The sequence below is a fragment of the Malus domestica genome, chromosome 02, assembly GCF_042453785.1.
Source record: "Malus domestica chromosome 02, GDT2T_hap1".
In the NCBI taxonomy this organism is placed as follows: domain Eukaryota; kingdom Viridiplantae; phylum Streptophyta; class Magnoliopsida; order Rosales; family Rosaceae; genus Malus; species Malus domestica.
In genome coordinates this window covers 10,374,587-10,396,875 of record NC_091662.1, presented here as the reverse complement: position 1 = coordinate 10,396,875, position 22,289 = coordinate 10,374,587, and the positions used below count along the sequence as shown (strand labels likewise).

Sequence of the window (22,289 nt, the reverse complement as noted above, 5' to 3'; positions counted from 1 at the left end):
ATTGTTGCATGCCAGAAGCTTGACAGTCGCTGCATGGATAATACGTTCTAGAAAGGACAATCCGCAGACATGGGAATATTGATGTCTCTTGCATGTAGCATGATAGACGTATAGGTTCCAATGACTCAACTTCTAGAAGTGGAGATTAAAATCCAAGCTCTATAACGCTCAAAATGAGGTTATGATCCGAATTCTCTAAATTACGATTATCCTGGAAGAGATAGTATAATGCCCTTGAAGAGGCAATGGATATCCAAAAGAAATAAAAAAAAGCTTTTATGCATGCGCATGCATATGAGAATATGGGATCACGGATTGATGATAACCAATGATAATTTTGGTTTTTACAAGTAGCTACTAAATTCATCAATGAGCTGTGTTAATATTGAGTCACGTTCTTTTGTTTGTCGACAAAAGGAAAATTATTGGCCAAAAATGGAGAAAGGCAATTCCATTACAATGTTGTAAGAACGTGGAAAAATGGACCTATATATTTGAATAAAATACAAATAGCCAAAAGATGTTAAACCAAGGAGGTTACATATGGGCATTTGTAATACAGTGAAATACACTCACATGATATGACACAAGATTACTAATTGAACTCTTGTAAACGAGTTCATATAAATGGAGAATTATATACGAAGGGTTGTGAGTCGCTCACATCATATCTCCATAAGTAAATCCCTCAAGTATACATGGGAGCAAATTGCTCTGTATAAATTCCAAAGGAAAATGTGTCATGAAGTGTAGAAAATCCCTAAAGGATTCAAACTGCTTGAAGTAAGCCCCTGAAGGGTAAAACATAAAATATGTACTCAATACCAATGAATGATATAAATTGCCTTAGTGAGTACTATCATTATAATATTGTTGCAACATACTAAAATCTCTTGCAAGAGTCAATGACATTAAATTAGAACTCTTGAAGAGTTGATGATATTAAATTGGGACTCCTGAAGAGTCTAGAAAAAATTATAAAGTGTTGAAGGAATTATTGTCTCGAGCTGCAGATCGAACAATCTACCAACACGAATCTTATCCATGATATTTATGATATTAAAAGAACCATATGGATTGAAGATTATGAGTTGAATACTCATATGATGAAGACACTAAGAATAATCATTTATCTTCATGAGGGTAAAGATAAATTAATATTTGGTCCAGAAGTACCACATCTTAGTGAAGTATATGCTTTATTGTATTTGGCACAATACATTGAATGAAATAAAGCTTATTTATTAATATCTCCAAGAAATTACAGATATATACATACACATGAGTTAAAACAAACAAACAGGATGAGCTTTCACAAAGGTTGCTCATGTGAAGCCTCAGTACTCAGAAGTACCCCAGAAGGGGGAGGCACTGGAGATTGATCATGTGGCACCCCAGTACTTAGCAAAACACCAGAAGGGGAAGGCATCAGTTGCTTTCGGAATCTAGCAACGAACCTCTGGTGATCACTTTGAATCCGACTTTCGGATTCCTGCAGTTGGACGAGCTTTCTTTTCATGCTCGTAGAGTAACTATTTGCAAGCACGTGTAACACCCTATTCTCGTGCTTGAGCCCTCTAATCTCTTGTTTAAGACTTGCCACCTCCGCCATCAATAATTCAATTTGGCGAGTTTGAGCAAGTAAGCGTTGGCCCATATTGGACACAGAGCCAGCACACTGAACACTGAGAGCCAAGGAGTCTTGAACGGTCGACTCTTCAGACCGTTCTGAATCTTGTTATCCCTTGGAGTGAGAAGATTCCTAGCTACCACAGTAGCGGTTATGTTATTCTTCATCACAGAGTCCCCAACCGTAAGAGGACCATTAGAAGATAAGAAAGACGGGCGCCATATATTATCATGACGCTGCTCGTCTGTATCACTCCTAAGACTCAAATCTAAGCAAATGTTAGATGGGCAAATCATTTTTCAGAAATGATGAAGGAAAAACAGAGGTCAAATAAAATTTCAGAAGTGCAAGATAGAGGAAATTTCTACAGGCAGCAACTTTCTGAGCATACTCTTGAACACAATTGATGTCTCTGTAAAAGAAGAGGCAGCAGAGCCACTCGTTCAAAGATCGAAGAGGCACCGCTCTCCGAATTTCAAAAGCCAGATTTTCCTGAATAAAGTTCGTTGGCATTTTTCAGACGTAATCCCAGCTTTTTCAGATGTCGCGTGCAATTTTGTCAAAGATCTCTTACAAAGTTGAAAACGCGTAAATCTTACTGTTCTATTTACACCACAGTTGCTGACAAGAGTAAAAGCACAGCACCACCACTTGCTATTGAGAAATCTCTATATATGTCGACCTCTGTTCTCCATAACAAGGCAGACCTGCAACACTGCAAGAATACCTAACTCTTCCTCATCTCCGAGAATGCATCTTCAACATAGCATCTCGAAATACTCAGTTTTCTTCCTTTCCGAGAATACCTCTTCAAACATGTCACACCAGAGCAAGATTATCACATATCTTCAGGGACTAGAGCAAGATTATCTCATATCATGCAATCTCTCTGTCCTTTCCTTTGTCATTGTTCTTACATGCAAAGACAAGGATAAAGAAAGCAGTATGTCGGAACCTCCACTTAAACTCCAGGTAAGGAACAAACTGCTTGGAACCTTTCCCGATTGCTTACCTAGCTCTCGAGTAGTCATCTTCAATTGTTGTTAGAACTGGGTCTCCGGTCACCAAGAAGTGATGAACCATCCAAATGCAAGGGTTGCATTCCACTCCTACATCATAAGGCAAATACTGCAGGAGAATATGCCACACATGCATGGGGGAAAACCAAGGAAAATACTACTTAAGCAAGGGGAGCAAGTAAGGAAAGTGAAAATGATACATTGCAGCATGTGGAGACAAGCGCAACAAACACGTGTTGACTCATCCCCGACAAAGTCGAAGATCACTTGCCACGTGAAGCTCTTCACGGTACAACTTTATTCAAGATCAAGCCTCTGAGGTCCTTGAAGAAATCACAAGTCTGATTCAAGATCAAGTGTCCACCACTTTTGAATCAAATCTGCTCCAGATCAAAGGAGTAAATTCAGACCTTTGGATGCAAGTCTAGCAGAAAGTCCTCTAGCCTAGTTCAAGAACAAGCCTGTGGAAAGTTAACAACAAGTAAAGCACCTCTTTCAGCAACTCTTCTTACTAAGAGACTAAAGCAGAACGATCAACGATCAACCTAAATGATTTGAAATCAGGGGGAGATACTCATCAAGGAGAGCATCCAAGACAGATCAAGATTTTAACGAGTCAATCGAAGACTTGTGGCCATCCAAGGGGGAGTGTTGTAAATAGTGCGTGGATGGTCCACATGAATAGTTTGTTACTATTTATGCACAGTATTTTCACTATTCATTTGTGGAAAATTTGTAAAGTGAATAGTGCTTTCTTTTGTTTATACAAAGGAAGAAGAGGAATGAAGTGAGGGGAGTTCACGGGAAAGAAAGAGAGGAAGGAAGGAAGAGGAAGAGAGAGAATAGAGGAAGATGAGAGGAGATAATAGAGAGAGTTATCTTTGTACTCCTATTATTTCAAATTATAATGAAAGCACCACTGCTGCCCCGAGGACGTACTCCAGTCACACTGACTGTAGAGGAACCTCGTAAATTTTGTGTCTTGTTTCATTTATTCCACTGCACCCACAATCGATTTTACAACATTCCATTTGTTTTAACCACTTCCTATTTCAGTCTGGAAGTGGAGGATGTCACCATGGACTTCATGTACAAGTTACTTCGCCCAAGTGAAGGTTGCATCTGCTTTGGGTGATCATCGACCGACTCAAATATACTTGTAATGCCCCGGCCCCGAAATATTTATTTTCGGGGATTAATTTTGTTGATAGGCCCAAATTAAAATCATAGTTAATTTATTTCCATTAATCACATTCCTCTAAGTCAATAATTCAAATTCTTACAAGCTATCCATATTTTTATTTATTTTTAATGTCAAAACATATCTTTAAATTAACATTTGACTTCACTATCATTAGTCATTATTCTCCAAATAATTTCCTTCATCCCACGTAATCCATAACCATTAATCATTTACCAAAACATACAATTTCACTTCCAATTTAGAACCATTCCCTTCTCTTAGGTCAAAATTCCATCTAAATATTAATTCTCGATTATTTAATCTCACTTATTGTATGGTTGCATCAAACGTCTCGTTAGACTGCCTACGTACCCTAAGCAGGGATCAAGCCATTCGTAGTTCACATATCCAAAATTTAAACCAAATCCAAATATATTCATTTAATCCAACATATACCACAATCGTATTAATATCCAAACCACATCAGTTAGGTCTCAAAAGCATAATTAGAATAACATAATTCGCATAGAAACACAACGTCGGCTCCCTGACCGTGCGCCGCCGCGGGTGGCGGTCGGCCGCCCCGGCTCGCCGGAAAATTTAACTGTTTCTAAAAATTCTCAAAAATTACAGAAATGAAGATCTCAAAGAGTAGAGTAAACTTTATACCTGCGATCAAGTCCAATTTGGCCTGGAAAGGCTTTAATTTGCCTCGAACCTACCGGAAACCCTATAAATGGGTGGACTCAAAACCTCACATCCGGTGCTCCGCCGCCCTTACCATTGTTTGGGCTTTGTTCTAGACCTCAGGGGGAGTTTAATGGTGGTGGAGATGGATGTAGTTTGCTTCAAATTTAGTGGATCAGAACACACACCCGTCGCACCCCACCGTGCAGTTTCTCTCAATTTAAAGTCCAAATCCATATATTTTTGGGGTGTAGTAGGAAGAGGGAAGGTCGTGGAGTGGTTTCCAAGGGGTTGTTTGATGTAATTCACCGGAAAAAAGGTGAAAACCCGTCGGAAATGTGTATAGGCGCCGATCAGGTCGGGTCACCAAGACTCGGGTCCCGATCCTCCATTTCTCTCTTATCTCCTTTCTCCTCCCGGTTCTCTCTCCCAATTGGTCACCTCCCCCCCCCCCCAATTCCTTCCCCCTTTTCCTCCTTTCTATTCATTTCTTTTAATCACAACCATCCATCATTTATTTTACATTCATCACAGCCACACACGTGGCACAACATATTGCTCCAGATTTCTAGAGGCTTCTTGATGAACTTAAAATTACCAAAATATCCCTGATTTTAAACGTTAATAACTTCTTCATTATAACTCCGTTTCACGAATGGTTTGCACCTACGCGTTCATAAAATCAAGCTCTATTCAAAAATATAATTTGTGACCTTGAAAGGTCTACGGATTTTTTTTTTTAATAATTACTTTCCAAATTTCAAACTTCGTAAGCAGTTTAATTTTAAAACTGAGCTCAAATAAATTAATATAAATTCCCGAAAAATAATATAAACTCTCAATACCACGAATACGTACATTATAATAATTCCCAGAACAAAACTTTACAATTTTCCCAATTCTATCTTTGGAACCGTACATTGATTTAATTTCGATTTTCTTCACATATTCACAATTATGAATATAAAATTCATATATTTAAATTTTCGAGGTATTACAATACTCATAATCGTTTGGCAGAATTCTTAATTGGAGAAATTGTCGACTACATGGAGTCCCACCATTATTATTCCGGACGAAAACTTACTCATTTGTAAATCATTTTGTTCCCTTAAAATTCATATTTATGGGGCCAAATTTCAGGCGATGCAGCTCAAAGTTATCCAAACAAACCAAAGGTTTTAAAAACTTTTGTGATATCCAATTTTTTAACTTGTGAATTACCAACTTTCTAATTACTTTCCTTGATTAAACGGTGCTTCTTTCTTTTAACTTTATGTCTAAGTAATCACAATCATGTCTTACGTCGAAAAGTTTTATAATTAATAAAAATATGTTCTCCAAATTCAAAAAAAAAATAGAGCAACAGTTTACTTATACTATTTTTTATACCACATATTTCAATACTACATAGTGAGACAAGTGATGTGTAATGGTCATCTTAGTTGATGATTTTGTTTTATTAAATATGCTTTGAATGCATGACATAACGGATCATGCGGCACAATTTGAACACAGAAAAGAGTTAACCAGCAGCACATTTATAATAAATGAATGGTGGTGATTTCTCCCGTGTAATCTGATGGCCAGTAAAAAAAACGAATTATTAATTTTCTTTGAGAACGAGCAGATATTATTTAAAGGGACAAGGATTGTCTGCCCTCCACTTCCGGTGCCCTCCCCGTGCCCTCCTGTTTGTGTGGTCACGGTTAAGCCACGTCAACATTTTATATTACTATTCATTTTTATCTTATTATATCTATAAAAAAATACTATAAAATGTTGACGTGGCTTAACCGTGACCACACAAAACAGGAGGGCACGGGGAGGGCACCGGAAGTGGAGGGCAGACAATCCTTGTCCTATTTAAAGTTACAACTTAGGTGGTTGCCAAAAGCAAACTTATTGATTTACCAGCTCTGACTCTGTCTGACATATAATAAAATTTCTCCAAGCTGTTGGTTTCCTAATAGGAGGCAGATTGTCAGCCCTCCTGTTATGGTGTCATTCTCATCCCCTCTTATTTGTGTGGTCACAGTTAAGTCACGTCAACATTTTATATTCTTATTGCTTTTTATCTAGCAGCTGCAAGTATGGTTTGGACCATGACATTTAAATTAGTAGGTAAACTTCTAACTGTGAAATTTCATCAAAAATGCAAAACCCTGAGAACATGCTTAGAGATTTTTTATGGGAAATTTACAATAAGTAAACCCTAATAGTATCACCTACCATGACCTAGGGAGATAGCTACGTATTAAATTATTTATTTCACTATAAGTAAAGATGCCAAGTTATGGCCAACTTACCCATTCCACAATCACTCGTCCCATACAAGTGCAATACAACGTCCTTAAAAAAAGAAGCCAATCCATAGAATTAGAAGCTGAGGGGAACGTCCTTAATAACATGGGTCCTTTGAAGATGTGGGTCACCCTTCTTAAGACTCCTTGTGCAAATTTTTGGGGGAGGAAATGGAATCTGCTTGACATTGTCACAGCTGGTATGTTTCTGAGTGTGCATGTCCTTTGTTTGTTTGCACCGTTTTACTTCACTTGGACAGCATTTTGGTTGATGCTTGTGCTGGGTTACGTCACTGGTTTCGGAATCACTCTTTCTTACCATAGAAACCTTGCTCATCGGAGCTTTAGGCTCCCAAAACTGCTCGAGTACTTGTTTGCCTATTGTGGGGTTCTCTCAGTTCAGGTACGTATGTCAAAGCATATCAACATTTTTCAACTTTGTTATTTTTCTCTTCTTTCTTCTTTCCATATTTGTTTTAGGGACTATTTTTACTAGGATCTGCATTAGGTTAATGAGAAAAGGCTGCGTTTGATGTGTTTTCATTTGCAGGGTAGCCCGATTGAGTGGGTGAGCACACACCGGTACCATCACCAATTTACCGATACAGAGAAAGACGCTCACAGCCCACTTAAGGGATTTTGGTATAGTCACATGGGTTGGATTCTAGACAGCCGTTCTCGGTTTGGAAGAGTAAGCCACACACTTTCTCTCTCAGACTCTGAACTGATAATTTCCTCACTTTTTGTTTTATTGAATTTTCTTTTTTGGTACAAATACTTACTAATATTTGTTTTGTTAAATTTTCAGTACGAAGGTCTTCGGAATGTTGAAGACTTGAAGAAGCAGCCATTCTATGTGTTTCTTCATCACACTCTCCTTCTACATTCATTTCTTCTTGGATGTATACTATATTACATCGGTGGATTTCCCTTCGTGGTTTGGCTAATGGTGAGAGAGCTAGATTTCTAAATTTCCTTTTTTTTTTTTTCATCTTTGAGCATTTATGTATATAGCTACAGAGCTAGCCCTCATAAGTTTGAATAATAAGTTCCTTATGATTTCAGGGCGTGAGGATGGTGATTGTTTTCCATAGCACTTTCTTTGTAAATTCGGCTGCCCACATTTGGGGATATCAGGCATGGAACACCGGCGATCTCTCTAAAAACCTTTGGTATATATTATATTCATAGTTGAGATATAAAAATTTATTTTGAAAATTTGATATTATACAAAGACGTACAAGTATTTATTTATGTAAAATCTTGATCTTCTTTAGGTGGTTGGGGTTGCTTGCACTTGGAGAAGGATGGCACAATAACCACCATGCTTTTGAATACTCAGCTCGACAAGGCCTCGAATGGTGGCAGATTGACGTGACTTGGTACATCATAAAATTTCTTGAGGTTCTAGGGTTGGCAACAGATGTGAAAACACCATCCGAGGCTCATAAGCAACGTATGAAGGCTAAATCCATGGCTGCTCAAGAATAGGTGGAGACCTTGCTTGCTGGCTAGCTTAAACTTGTATTTGCTTTTTTAATTTATAATAAGATGTTATTATTGTTCATGCATGGTCATGGTGCCGACCTAGCTTCTTGTTGAAAATGGTTTGCTCTACTTTTACCCAAGCCATTTATCACAAATTTGAGGGTTTATCTTTCATGAATCTTGTTTTAGAGGATGAATCTCGAATATGTAATCAATTGGTTTGAATTAAAAGCAACTACCAAACAAGAGGATTTATAGTTCATGTCCATGTTAGTTGTATGTGGTTATGCGTAATAACCTTCAGTCTTTTTCTATCATAACTTTGTTCCTGCATTTTCTTGAAAAGTAATGTTCAGCCTTTCTTTATCCCACTCAACATTTTCCCATAAATGGTGGTTGGAGCATGAAATATGTAAGAGTTAATCAGTTCATAGTCTACAAAAATGTTGCGACTTGCAAATGGCGTTTTAAGGTAGTGACAAAAGACAATCATATTTACACATTTTGGTGAGGGTTTGATCTCTACCGATTCTTTTCCCTAACAACTAACTTTCTAACCCAGTAACGCTATCACTCTACTCAAAATAAAATCGTGACTATGCATTTTTGTATTTATATTAAATAAATATCTTAAGGTTAAATAGGAACCAAAAAATTCATTTTGAAAAGGAAAACCATTAGGGTTATCCCAATAATAGCGTCCAAGTTGGAATGGTAATTCTGATTGAGATAGTGAACTTCCAAATTCGAACCCAAAAGTTCTTAAATCGAACATTTTTTTGAAAAATTGGAATGCATTTAAGAATTCCTATAATATAGAATTTCCGATCCGAATTTATCTAAAGTGTTCCGACCTTATCCCGACAAAAAAAGTTCCGACATGCTCCCGTATAGTTATTTACTCTAATTATGCAGTTTGCAATCAACTTTTATATATTTTATTTATTTATTTATTTGTTGTAATAGATGCTTTATGTTTTTATACATCTTGTTCATTGTGTTTATCGTAAAAATATACTTATACAGTGGCAAAGCCACATAAGCGCAAGAAGGTGCAGCCCCACTTCCGATCATCGAAAATCCACATGAAAAGCGAGGATTTCATCCCTCTGAACCTCCATAGAAGGTGTTTGAAATGCCTGAATGAAGGCATGTTGCTGCTCTGAGCTGCTGCGTGCAGCCCTTTTCATTTTTAAACCCAAGCCAAAACAACAAGGGCCCATGTTCGAACTATTCTCTGTGCTTTTTTTTCTTTTTTTACTTATTTTTGTTTGATTGTTAATTTCATTTATATACTTATATTTAACAAAAATTGGGTTAATTCAACAAGAGGGTTAACTAGAGGCGCTAGTGGCGTTGTTTTCTAGTAATTATGAGGTCCCGGGTTTGAATGAGTCTTACGCCTTTTTATTTCTATTTTTTACTAATTTTTGTTTGATTGTTAATTTTTTTTATCTTTGATTATAATTACTAAAATTTGGTTAATTCATCAAAAAGGTTAAGTAGCTTTCAACAAAATAATGTATGTATGTCTTTACCAATTTAATTTGGCAAGCACAAAGATTATTCAAAAAATGAGATCACTTTCACGCAGCTGCAAAAATTGGAACTTTCAGGCAGCTACAAGGCTTTTGCTCAGAAAAATTGCATTGTTATAGTCCCATGCTTAGAGACTTTAGATGTCAAGTATTGTTTGATTGACTAGTATTTTTACCATATGACAATCTTCTTTTCTTTATGACCACTTTTACATTGTAACTTTGTTTTTCTATATATGACGAACTTATTATCCGACAAAGAAAAATACTTATTCAAAATATTGAAAATTCAAATACCTAAGAAAAAAAATCACATGAAAAACATATATAATTTTTTTTTGTGCATTGTAGGTTTGTGGGCCCTATTTTTATTTTTGCCCAGTGCCTCCTAAATGTTTAGACCGGCCCTGTACTCGTCTTAAGAAACCTCAGAGAGACAAAAACAGATATGGCAGCTTTGATGACACCATCTTTAAAGAACCTGATGTGAGAGGAAAAGAACACAGAGAAAATACAAATAATTAGGTATTAAAAAAATTAAAATAGGGGTTAACTGGGCCGCACGATGACCTCTGCGACGATGACCTCCATGAATCAGGTTGGGCCGCACGATGCCCAATCTGTGCTGAAGGAGACCCATCCCAAAAATGTACCAATTTATTTTTAGGCCTATTTGGATAAATGGTTCCCGTGGTCATAAGGTATTCGGATGATAGTGGTAAAAAAATTCGGATTTAAACCCCTGTGATCACAGTCTGTTAGGATTTAAACCCCTGTAGTCTAAGTCTGCTAGGATTTATGCCCTTCTGTCATTCCTCCATTAGGTTTATGTTGGCAAAATCGGATAAATGGTCCCCGTGGTCATAAGGTATTCAGAAGATAGTCCATGTGGTAAAAAAAATTTGGATTTAAACCCCTGCGGTCTAAGTTTGTTAGGATTTATGCCCGAAACTAGAGGTTTTGTCATTTCTCCGCTTAGCTTACAGGTAGAACAGAGTTTCTCTGAGGAGACGCGACAGAACGAGGTGGAACTAATAAATCACATAATTCATTAAAATTCAAGATCTAATAAATCAAATCATTCAAAATGCCTTTATAAAATTAACGAGTTTTTGACTCCCGAATATCCAACTGATTAATTAATTCTTTATAACATATTCTATTTTTCTTTGACAAATAAGACAGTAATCGTTGGCGTTTTCCTAGAATTTTACGTAAACCTCTCTGAGATAAATAGTTTTTTTGTGTAATTGTAAATGTGAAGTAAGTCTTCGTATCCTATTGGTGAAACTAACTATTTGAAATTCAACAGATCCTCTGTTTTCGTCTTTTTCTTCTTGTGAAATAACTGAGATGAATGAATTTTTTTACCATAAACTAAAATCTTCTCCCCCCCTCCTCTTTTTATTGTAAGATATTTTTTATTGATAGATACGCAGAGAAACTGTACTCCACCTGTAAGCTTAACGAAGGAATGACAAAACCTCTAATTTCAGGCATAAATCCTAATAGACTTAGACCACAGTGGTTTAAATCCGAATTTTTTGTACCACATGGGCTATCTTCCGAATTCCTTATGACCACGGAGACCATTTATCCGATTTGGCCAACCTAAACCTAATGGAGGAATGACAGAAGGGCATAAATCCTAACAGACTGTGACCACAGGAGTTTAAATCCGAATTTTTTTACCACATGGGCTATTATTCGAATATCTTATAACCACGAAGACCATTTATCCGATTAGGCCTTATTTTTATTACTTTCAATTTTGGTTTTTGTTTAGTTGCTTTGATTATGTTAATAAATATCAAATTTAGTACATTTTTTGGGTTTAAAATTTTGAGGAGATTGTTTAGTTTGTTTGTCAATGTGATTGATATGAAACATTAATTACTTGTCTTTGTGGATTTGCAGATGGATACCAGTGAAGATTTCGAAAGCGTTTTTCTGGAAATGTTGCACAGGCAGATTTGTGTTGGCCACTCTTTGCTTTGTGTTGGCCAATCCTTACAAGTTCAGGGGTAAATTGATGAATACCTATATTTTACATGATTGGATGAATATCTAATTGGATTGGGATGTATTGGATGTGTGTTTAATGCGTTATGTGATTGGTTTTTTTTTTCTTGCAGCTGCTATACGAAAACAAATTAGAGAGTTAATGAAGGTTGATGGGCTTACTAATGATGAAGTCAAAAGCCATTTGCAGGTTTGTATGTGTGATTATCCATCTGTTTTGAATCATAATTTGGTTGATGTGAATAAAATTTTACACATACATGACAAAAATTGGAAGCCATTTTGCATGCTATTAGTGATGAATTTTTTTACACATACATGTGATTATCCTCGTTAAATATTTTTTTTAAGGAGTAATTAGGTTTTCATCCTTATTTTTACTACTCTATTGATTAAAACCTTATTACTTTTCAATTTTTGATCAAGGTCATTTGTATTAATAATATCATTAATTATTTCAATAATAAAATATTTTTTATTTCTAAATATATTCATTTAATATTAAAAATGTTACAATTAGTATATTTATATTTATGGCTAAATTTTTTATCATATATTTTTATTTTTAGTTTGTACCCATTTTTAATTTGCAACCATTATTTTTATTTTTAGTTTGTACCCATTTTTAATTTGCAACCCTTTTTTAATTTGTACCAATTTTCCTTTCAGTTTTAATTTGTACCCATATATTAATTTCTTTTTGTGCCCATATTTTTTAAAGTTTATTTGTATTGTACCCATATTTTTTTATTTATTTGTACCCATTTTTATTTTTGCTAAATGTACCCATTTTGAAGAATGTACCCATGTTTTGATACAATAATTTTTTGGTTATTTTTTATGAATGTACCCATGTTTACACACACACACACAATAGTATATTTATATTTTAATATTTTTAATCCCACAAATTATGGTTTTTTATTTAAAATCTCATTAATATAAACAACTATAAATTTTAATTTTTAATTTAAAAAATATAGTAACGTACATAAAAATAAATTATTAATTAATTTCAGGGACTTTGATCAAAAATTAAAAACCAACAAGGTTTCAGTCAAAGATTGTTCATAACTAGGGACCGCATCCAAAGTCTCCCTTTTTTTAAACATATGTTTACATATTAAAAAAGGGCACATTTTGAGCTTTTGCACTGGGCACCAAAAAACTCAGGACCGTCCCTATGTAACAGTAACTAAAATGTGTGAAATGACTGGAATCGGTTCGAATCATGTATTCAACTTTTAGTTGAGAGCTTATCTTGAACCTCTTGCATTCAGTGAAAGTAAACTCGGCTTGTAAGACCGAAAAACATCAAAATTACTAGGACACAATGTGCAAAGAAACCGAGTGGCTGGCTTATGATAGTTCAGGTCATGCTCACAAATCGATCAATCAAAACATAAATGTAACTGTAACATATGCATAAGTGCATCCATTCATGTTTTACATTCAAGTGTTCGTGCACGCAAACTTCCAACTCTTTTTCGATGATATGCTTTGCTAGAGTCGTTTGTTCTTCCTATACTAACCTTCAGTTAGCTCTAAAGGAGAGATTTAAAAAACATGGAGTTTAACCATAACTGTGGATACACATGTTTCACATCAATAACCATTCTTTGATCTTCTGTGATTGACACTGACGAAGAAACTTCAAGGATAATCGAGCATGATCATGCATATTCGTATCCTGAAGGTGGCTTTGACAGTTGGGGCGGCCCATCCATCATACTCAGTCTTCCTCTCACACTGAGAATGTGGGCTTGGAGCTATCAAGTTGAAGGCTATGCAAACATGTTATTCTCCCAAAAATCCCTATATAGAAGTCCGCAGTCAGACCACTGAAACAGACGCAAAAGGAAGAGCGAAACAAGCCACAACAACTCTGTGCATTGAATTGGACATAGCTACATGTCATTCCAGGCCGATAATAAAGCTCATCACATGCTTTCTGTATTCGTGAATAGCACACAAGACACTCAACGGTAACGCGGCATTAGACTTGACCAAAAGTTAGAGGAAAGAGGAACACAAGTTGCAAGAACTGATAGGGCAACAGTACATGCAATGGGGTCATAGCTACACGTGAAACCCGAGATGAGTTCATACATATATACATGAACTTAGTGACAGACAATTTGTAGGAAGCACATGTTCAACTTGAGTTCATTTGCTGCAATGAGTTCTGGAAATGTCTTACCATTTAAGTCTGCCCATGTTACCTTCTTGATAAAACCAAAAACCAGACCATATGTATGCAGAAGGAGCTTCGAAGTTAAAGACATATATTACTCATACAGCAGTACTAGTCTCTTTATCTGACTCACTTATGAGAGAATTGAGTTAACCCATGTTCTAAAGCTCAAAAATTCCACCCGTGGAGCTTCTAGCTAGGTCAGCAGCAGCCGGCATGGCCATCTGTCTTGCTTTTTCTTCATTTTTTTTCCTTTGTATTATTTCACATTCCTAATGATTACCGTAAATTTTGTCTACATACAGATATACAAAGACACAATGTTTCATATCCATGCAAGATTGTCTATGTACGAATATGTATGGATGGTAGTTTTGAAAATGACACGACAGTCTGAATAGAATAAAATGCGAAATAATCGGGTTCATATTGATCATAATAGTGTCAAATGAGTTGACATGGTTAATAAACAAATTCGTCTATCAAGTCAATCTGCCTAACTAAAAATATAACACACTTTTAACTAAAAAAATAGCACACTTTTAACATGTTTACGTAATAGTGCAACTTGTTAACACGATGTGATCCACATAACTCGTAATATCAAAGATAAGCTCATTAAAATTGAAGAGAAACAACAAATTTAACGCTTTTATTTGATATACATTATGTTTTTGCACCCACCCACTATTGGGAGACGTCATTGTGCACTCCAAACATTTTATATTTGGGAGAAAAATACAATTATAAAGAGGAGTGCACAATGACTATTTTGGAGTGTCAGTAACACCACTTTATTCTTATAAAGTTTCGTGGGTAATTATTACTGTATAAACACATTAAAAACTGCATCATGCGCGAATTAGGGAAACAAAAATTACGTGTTTATAATCTTATCGTGTTCAGGTTAACTTTAATCACGTTCGTGTTGAATTCATGTCAACAAACCTTGAAATGTGAATACGAATTGCAACGCTTTCACGTACAACATTCAAACTCTTCCCGAGTGTTCATATATTTATATATGCGGCTGCCCATGTTGTCGATATGAATATGGATAGAGAGTTCAGAATTGAATACTGGAAGAAGCACCACAGACCATATCATCATAACTGAAGGCAGGACCATGATTGCCAATCGAGAGAGAGAGAGAGAGAGAGAGAGAGAGAGAGAGAGTTACAGTAGAAGTTCAAAACCTATTAATTTATCGACATGTGAATGCCATGTTACTCGTCTTTAAGAAACCTCCGAGAGGCAAAAACAGATATGGTGCCTTTGATGAGATGACACTATCTTTAAAGAACACAAAGAAATTGAACAATATATGTACATTGTGTTGCAAATCACTGTATCAAAATTCGGAATTCTCTGCATTTGAAATCAGAGTTCCACTCGAACACTCAATTGATCTGATTACGTTCATTGCCGCTGCATCAGCAGAAGTTAATGAACAGATTAAAGCTGTTTGAAATGACTAAAATGTTTGTTGTAACAGTAACTAAAATGTGTGAAATGACTGGAATCGGTTCGAATCATGTATTCAACTTTTAGTTGAGAGCTTATCTTGAACCTCTTGCATTCGGTGAAAGTAAACTCGGCTCGTAAGACCGAAAAACATCAAAATTACTTGGACAAAAATGAGCAAAGAAACCGAGTGCCCTCCTTATGATACTCACAAATTGACCAATTAAAACATAATATAACTGTAACATATGCATAAGTGCATTCATACGTGTTTTACATTCATCTGTTCGTGCACGCAAACTTCTAATTCTTGTTCGGTCATATGCTTCGCTAGGACCCTTTGTTGTTCCTATACTAACCTTTAGTTAGCTATAAAGGAGAGATAAAACATGGAGTTTACCATAACTGTGGAAGTCTGGATACACATGTTTATATCAACAACCATTCTTTGATCTTCCGTGATTGACACTGACGTGGAAACTTCAAGGATGATCTAGCATGATCATGCATATTCGTATCCTGACGGTGGTTTTGACAGTTGGGGCGGCCCATCCATCATACTCATTTTTCTTCTCACGCTGACAATGTGGGCTTGGACCTATCAAGTTGAAGGCAATGTACAACATGTTATTCTCTCAAAAATCCCAATACAGTCCACAGTCAGACCATTCAAACAGGCACAAAAGGAAAGAGTGAAACAAGGCACAACCCTGTACATTGAATTGGACATAGCTACATGTGAAGCCAGGCCGATAAATTAAAAGTTACAAAGTAAAGCTCATCGCAGGCTTTCTGTAATGGTGAATATCACACGACACTCAACAATAACATGGTATTAGACTTGACCAAAAGTCAGAAGAAAGAGGAACACAAGTCGCAAGAAATGACAAGGGCAACAGTACATGCAATGGGTCATAGCTACAAGTGAAACCCGCGATGAGAAAACTAAATCAAATGCATTCAAGATAGTGTGGGACATGTAAGACATCCAGCAATAACGACTCAGACTTGAACACAATGGACAGACCTAGCGAGGATACACATACACTATAAGGGAAGAGAAACAGATCATAATCACCAGCCCAATAGAAACTAGTAATAGAACGTAATCTCTAGTAAGTAATCTTATAAAGCAGTACCCTAAACATGACCACAATTTGCATGATCATATAAGCTCTTACATTAAAAAAGGTTAAAAAGAAAAAGGAAAGGCCATATTAGGTCGGGGGGGAGAGGAAAAAATTTGAGAATATGTTAGTTCCAAAGCATTAGCAGTTTACAACGAGACCAATACAAAAAAACTATTAGCATTGTACAATGCAACAACACAGAATAAAACTTACAGCATTGACCACATTGATTAGTTAAAAAAAGAAAAGAAAACACAGCTACTAATTCTAACCTCTTGACGAGCCGCTGCAAGTTTTAAGAGCTCATCTGCCTCTGAAAAATTCAAGAACCACTGACCAAGGGGATGATCCTTCGTGTCCCCTCGTTCGCTGTCATTCTTCTGATCAATCGGCACTGACAAAAAATCCATGTAAGACATTTAAAATCAATGGATTATAAGAATCGAAGGTTCAAAATGATATCAAAAAGATAGCCAAGCTATAAAATTTACCAGGATTAGGCAAGTTGAAACCAGCAGGTAAACGGGGCACTATAACAGCTGGATGGTTCTGCACACGAGCAAAACAGGCCTCTAAAGGATCGGGGAAAACTATTTCATCGTAAGACTCCACAACAACAGGTTTCTTAGTTGACTGGGGCCCAGATTCATCTTCAGTATATAACTTTAAATGGTGATACCTGCATGATATGAGCTCAGGTAATTATTGTACTATCTTGTGGATGTTTTCAAGTAGATGAAATCAATATCAGAATACGCAACTTACAAGTCTAACTGTCTCTCACAGACATCATTGTGGAAGAACAGACTGATGGAAATTTCAAATTCACCCCAACCACATTCCGTTAACTCAAATGGGGGCGAATCAATCACTCTCATAGGATTATTGAAACTAGGATGCAATTGAAATATAACTCGCTTTACCACCACCCCAAGGTCCTCGTTTGTTGCCCCACGAACATAAACCGTCCACTTATGTGACTGAGACCTAATTAACGGAAAACATAGGCGGAAATGATTCAAAGACACAAAAAAGGCATAAACGAGGACCCAATCAAATGAAAATACTTACTCACTGGCCTTCCTACCGAGGTAGAACGCAACTGTCCCGTATACAATTGGCACACATATATCAACATCCTTCAGTCTCCTGCTTGTGCTCTTTGATAAACGAAACGAAAAAAAAATCATCAGAGATGTTATGCAATTACATCGAAAAATGAAAATTAAGAGGCATTCAAATATATGGAACCAACAAATGTACAAATCTTTCGCCCCTTCCCGTTGCTCCCTCAAAGTCAATGAACTAAAAATCTACAAATTGCAGAAATAAACAGCAAAAGGCTACAATTTGCGCACGAAAAAAGAAGAAAAGTTCAAAACTTTCAGCTTCTTAGTTGTCGTTCACAGGAAACCCACTAAATTATTGAGCTAATTTACAAATTTAAAACCAAAAAAAATTGAACCCAAATGTTAAGAACGAACAGCAGAAGAATGCACTACCTTCTTGTCTCCATCTTCTGCAGGATTTGAAGTTCGGACTGGCTGGGATAGTTGGGCGGACCCGCCACCCTCCTCCGGCTGAGGCGGTTCAGTTTCACCTGATTTTCTCACTGACATTGTGAGAAAATGTCAGGCTTTTCGTTTTCCAATTTAAACAAAGGAATCCAAGCAAGTAGTTCGTCGAATAAAGCAGAAAAGGGTTCTTCAATTGGGCAAATTTGCTAATTGGTATTGCAATTCCCTTGCAATTAGGTTTCAGAAGGGGAAAATTGGAGGAGTAAAGAGGGGTTAGGGTATTAGTTCGTTTGCCTTCGTTTATTTTAAGCGGGATTTCGAATTTGTTTGTTTTTTCACAACGAAATTTTTTTTTATTAATTTAGAATCAGTTGATAATTATTTTATTTTTAATTTTAATTTTTTTTACTCATTTGGTAACTACTTTTAGTTTTTAGTCAAATTCTAAAAATTAAAAAAATAGCTTTCAAACTAAGTTACCAACGATGAAAACGAAATCAAAACGGGTAGGACTCGCATAAAACAGGAACGTCAAGGTAACAGTATCTTAAATCAACCATATGATGTCATGTGAAAAATTAAAACACAAGTCAACATGTTATAGATTTGGGACATTGCCGCCTCGGCATCTCTCCCTTTCCTGCAAGTCTTTCCCTAATAATTAGACTTGTTTAGAAGCCAACACAAATGCTGAGAAAACAGGAGCCGATTAAACTTCACGTAGCCTACAGATTAAATCACCATGCTTGATATAAAACTTCACCGGAGTTCGGACAAATGCAGATCATTCACCAACAATATTCAAATGAAACCTATACAGCAAGTGATTAATGATTTAACAATGAGATCGCATTCCAATCAATGTATGATTTTCTGGGTTCGGTCCAGCGACAGCGCAAACGCAGAACTAGATAACGAGTTCAAGGGGCTCTTCACAATGTTACAACTGAAAGAAGGGGTCTTGGACATTTCCATCCGGAGTCGCTCATTCCTGCATGCCTCTCTGGTATGTTGATAGGTGGAACTGATCCGAACTGTGTTGCAAAGCAAACCACCGGCCAGGTTGAGCGTTAGCAAATTAGATGTTTGAAGCACTCAAAGCCATGACCTTGCATTGTTCATTCATGGCCAGAAGTTGGGCCTCTTTCTTGTCAAGAAGAGCGCTCAGCTTCACATTTTCTTCCATAAGTTTCTGAACTTCGGTCTCTTTCTGGATTTTCTCACCCTCTAACTGTGTTGTTTTTGCAACTAGCCTGTTTCAAAGCAGTCTCAGATAATAAAGCACCAATATTTCCACGTAGGGTAGATGGTTGTACAAAAGGAAGAGTTTCAATTACCACACAGGCATAAACATATTATGTGAATGAGAGTGCACATATGCAGAATAAATTTAACATATATGTTTTAAAACATCATCAGAAACATAAATACTTCAAATACATTTTCTCCGTCAATATTCTATGTACCTTAACCATATAATTGAGACCAAAACATGAAAAAGCCCGAGAAGCTAAAGCTACTTTCTTATCGAAAGGATCTAACAGTACCAACCTAAAAATCTTTTTCTAGACATACAGTGCCTAGCAAAGCACTCAATCCATGATAATTACCATGGATTATACCAAGAATTATACTTAACCATTTCATGTTTGATGTCACTTGTCATGACACAAGCAATACAGTGCCTAGCAAAGCACTCAATCCATGATCATTTGTAGGACAAACAAGAGAAAAACAAAGATAGCAAAGAATCTGGCATAACCAACTAAATGATCTAGCGGAAGCGCTCAAGAAAAATGAATATGTATTTCAGAAGAAAACATACTCACCGCTCAAACAGTCTCTCTATAGTTTGAAACTGCTTCTCTGATGAAAGCAGAGTTTCTCGCACAGTGATAAGACTGCTGACATATGATTTGAGAGACTCAAAGTCCCGCTTCACACGACAAAGCTCCTGTTCGTTTTCTGCAGCTCGTAGCCGCTGTCTAGTAGTTTCTTCAACCAAATCCTCAACTCTCTGCCGCATTTCATTTAAAATACCATTTGTTCCTAGAGCGAAGCGTTCCATCTCCTCTAACTTCACAGTCATGTTCTCAATTTGAACTGACTTTTTTTTAATTTCTTCCTGACCAAAAGTCACCTTCTCCTTCTCAATTGCAGTTTCAGATTCTGCCAGTAAAACTCTCTTGACAAGAGCTTCCATTACATCCGTAACCATCTGAACAGATTTAAGAAGTTCACCAATATAAGCCGCATCTTGTTCATCCAGAGGATCATGTTGGTTGCTAATCCCAACCCAAATCTCTTCATCTAGACTATCAAAGGAAGTGAGATCAACATTCCTAGACCAACCAGACAACGGTGTACCATTTTTATCAACAAGGCCCACCCCTTCTAATTGTTTGATGCCGCATGATGTATGTGCTAAATGCGGAACAGCCATTACTCTTGCTTTTGATTTCAAGTATGTTAACACAGTTGCAGTAGTTTTAACTCTCCGCCAAAGAACCTCTAATTCTTTTTTTGAATCTTCCTCGGACCCCTCTATGCAAAGCTTTACCTCCATAAGCTTTGTTTGTAAAACATCCACTTGGGATTGGCGCTGTTCTATCTCCTGCTTCCACGGTTCACGTGTTTGACCCAGCTGAGACTTCAAGGTTGACAAGTCAACATCTTCCTCTGCTGCCATCCCCTGTCCAAAGTTACAAAAATGAAAACTTTGAAATTTAATACGACAGCGACCAGTTCAATATCAAAGGAATAGCTACCAGTAGATCCTTCAAAGGAATAACACATGTTATAAGCAGAAAGCAAGGTGCCTAGTAAGTTAGTAACTCAAATAGGCTTTATAGCATAAAAAAATATACGAAGTTTCCATCTTGCAATATTTGGCATAGTGCTCTAGTTAATGCAGCTGAAATGCACGCAAATCAAAATAAATCTAAGCTAAATCATATTAAACACACTCACCACTCCAAATTACTCAATCACGGAAAAAGGCTTAAATCCAAGCTGCATATGCGAGCACTAAGAACTGGGATATCTGCGTGATGTTGTTGTTCTAAGCTTCAAGTAATGTAGGTTATACACTCTAGCCCAACGAACCTAATACGTTGCTTAAACAAGACTTAAAGTCGAATGGAGCTACATCCACACCTCGAGAACAAATATTAACATGTACAAAAAAAATGTTTTAGTTTTTCAATAGAGGAACAAATGGGTGATCATCACCCGAGCACTTTTCAGTATTTCACTGAAAAGCTACAAAATCACTCAAACATGCAATCAGATGACCAAACAACAACAGACCATCAAGTCATACGAATCCCTCAACTACGACTCGGTGAGTATTACGCAAAATAAATCTACCCAAAAACAGATTCAAGAAGATCCAAAATGTGAATCATAAATCCACGTCCATTTCCGGTTCAAAAAGTCTGAGAAATGGAGGTGAAGATTAAGAAAAATATTATTTGCACGGAAACTTAAATGACGCTTAATTAACAGCAATTCCTGAAACAATCACCAAATAAAACCCTAATTATCATATGTTGAATTTTTGCTCTACAGTTCATCGAACTTTGCAGACAAACAATCCGATCTTAACAAAAGACCTAAACTTTGACCAAATTACAAAGCAGAAACTGAGAAAAGCACGTAAATTTCGAAAACAAAACGGAAAATCTAGCATCGGACGCACCAAAGAGAAGGAAACGATGACCGATTAAAGCAAAAAGCAAAACATTGAGAGAGAGAGAGAGAGAGATGAGAAGGGACCTTCGGAATCGTGGAAAAGGCGAGGAATTCCGACGGAGGTTGGAGTGGAGGAGGAGCAGATGGGTGGATGGTGGGCGCCGTCTTCCTTCGTCTTCGTACAGCACGCTGGTGTTTTTTTTTTTTTTAGGTGGAAGGTAAGAGAGGGCAATGATGACAAAGAGAGAATGTGAGAGGGAAAGAACAACAGTGCCTGCTTTTTTTGTCTGCCATTTGGCCCCCTTTCGTTTTCTGTTTTCAAACTAGCCTCTTGCCACGTATGAGAATTGACTCTCTCTTTTTTTTTTTAAAGAAAAATAATGAAAATGTTTTGAAAACTTTGAATTTTAATGATAAGGAC

General features: G+C 36.6%; 3 protein-coding genes and 1 long non-coding RNA gene across 4 annotated transcripts; 2 read left to right on the top strand and 2 right to left on the bottom strand.

The window, feature by feature from the left end:
- The first annotated feature begins 6,709 nt into the window (after positions 1-6,709).
- Positions 6,710-8,572, top strand: LOC103400107 (delta-9 acyl-lipid desaturase 1-like). Its single transcript, XM_029090649.2, has 5 exons — positions 6,710-7,225; positions 7,373-7,513; positions 7,631-7,771; positions 7,888-7,994; positions 8,100-8,572. Exons 1-5 carry the CDS (start codon positions 6,806-6,808, stop codon positions 8,311-8,313), a joined length of 1,023 nt encoding a protein of 340 aa, XP_028946482.2. The 5' UTR covers positions 6,710-6,805; the 3' UTR covers positions 8,314-8,572.
- Positions 8,573-11,756: 3,184 nt separating this feature from the next.
- Positions 11,757-12,160, top strand: LOC103400116 (uncharacterized). Its single transcript, XR_523754.4, has 2 exons — positions 11,757-11,872; positions 11,984-12,160. It is a non-coding gene; the product is annotated as an uncharacterized lncRNA (long non-coding RNA).
- A 3,542-nt stretch (positions 12,161-15,702) lies between these two features.
- LOC103400123 (transcription initiation factor TFIID subunit 14b-like) lies at positions 15,703-18,509 on the bottom strand. The gene is made up of 6 exons (XM_008338815.4): positions 18,161-18,509; positions 17,730-17,818; positions 17,424-17,645; positions 17,150-17,337; positions 16,931-17,052; positions 15,703-16,126 (listed from the first exon to the last, which is right to left on the bottom strand). The coding sequence occupies exons 1-6, from the start codon at positions 18,275-18,277 to the stop codon at positions 16,031-16,033; spliced, it is 834 nt and encodes a 277-aa protein (XP_008337037.2). The 5' UTR covers positions 18,278-18,509; the 3' UTR covers positions 15,703-16,030.
- A 392-nt stretch (positions 18,510-18,901) lies between these two features.
- Positions 18,902-22,206, bottom strand: LOC103400142 (uncharacterized). The gene is made up of 3 exons (XM_008338824.4): positions 21,953-22,206; positions 20,005-20,867; positions 18,902-19,428 (listed from the first exon to the last, which is right to left on the bottom strand). The coding sequence occupies exons 2-3, from the start codon at positions 20,862-20,864 to the stop codon at positions 19,254-19,256; spliced, it is 1,035 nt and encodes a 344-aa protein (XP_008337046.1). The 5' UTR covers positions 20,865-20,867; positions 21,953-22,206; the 3' UTR covers positions 18,902-19,253.
- Between the last annotated feature and the right edge of the window lie 83 nt (positions 22,207-22,289).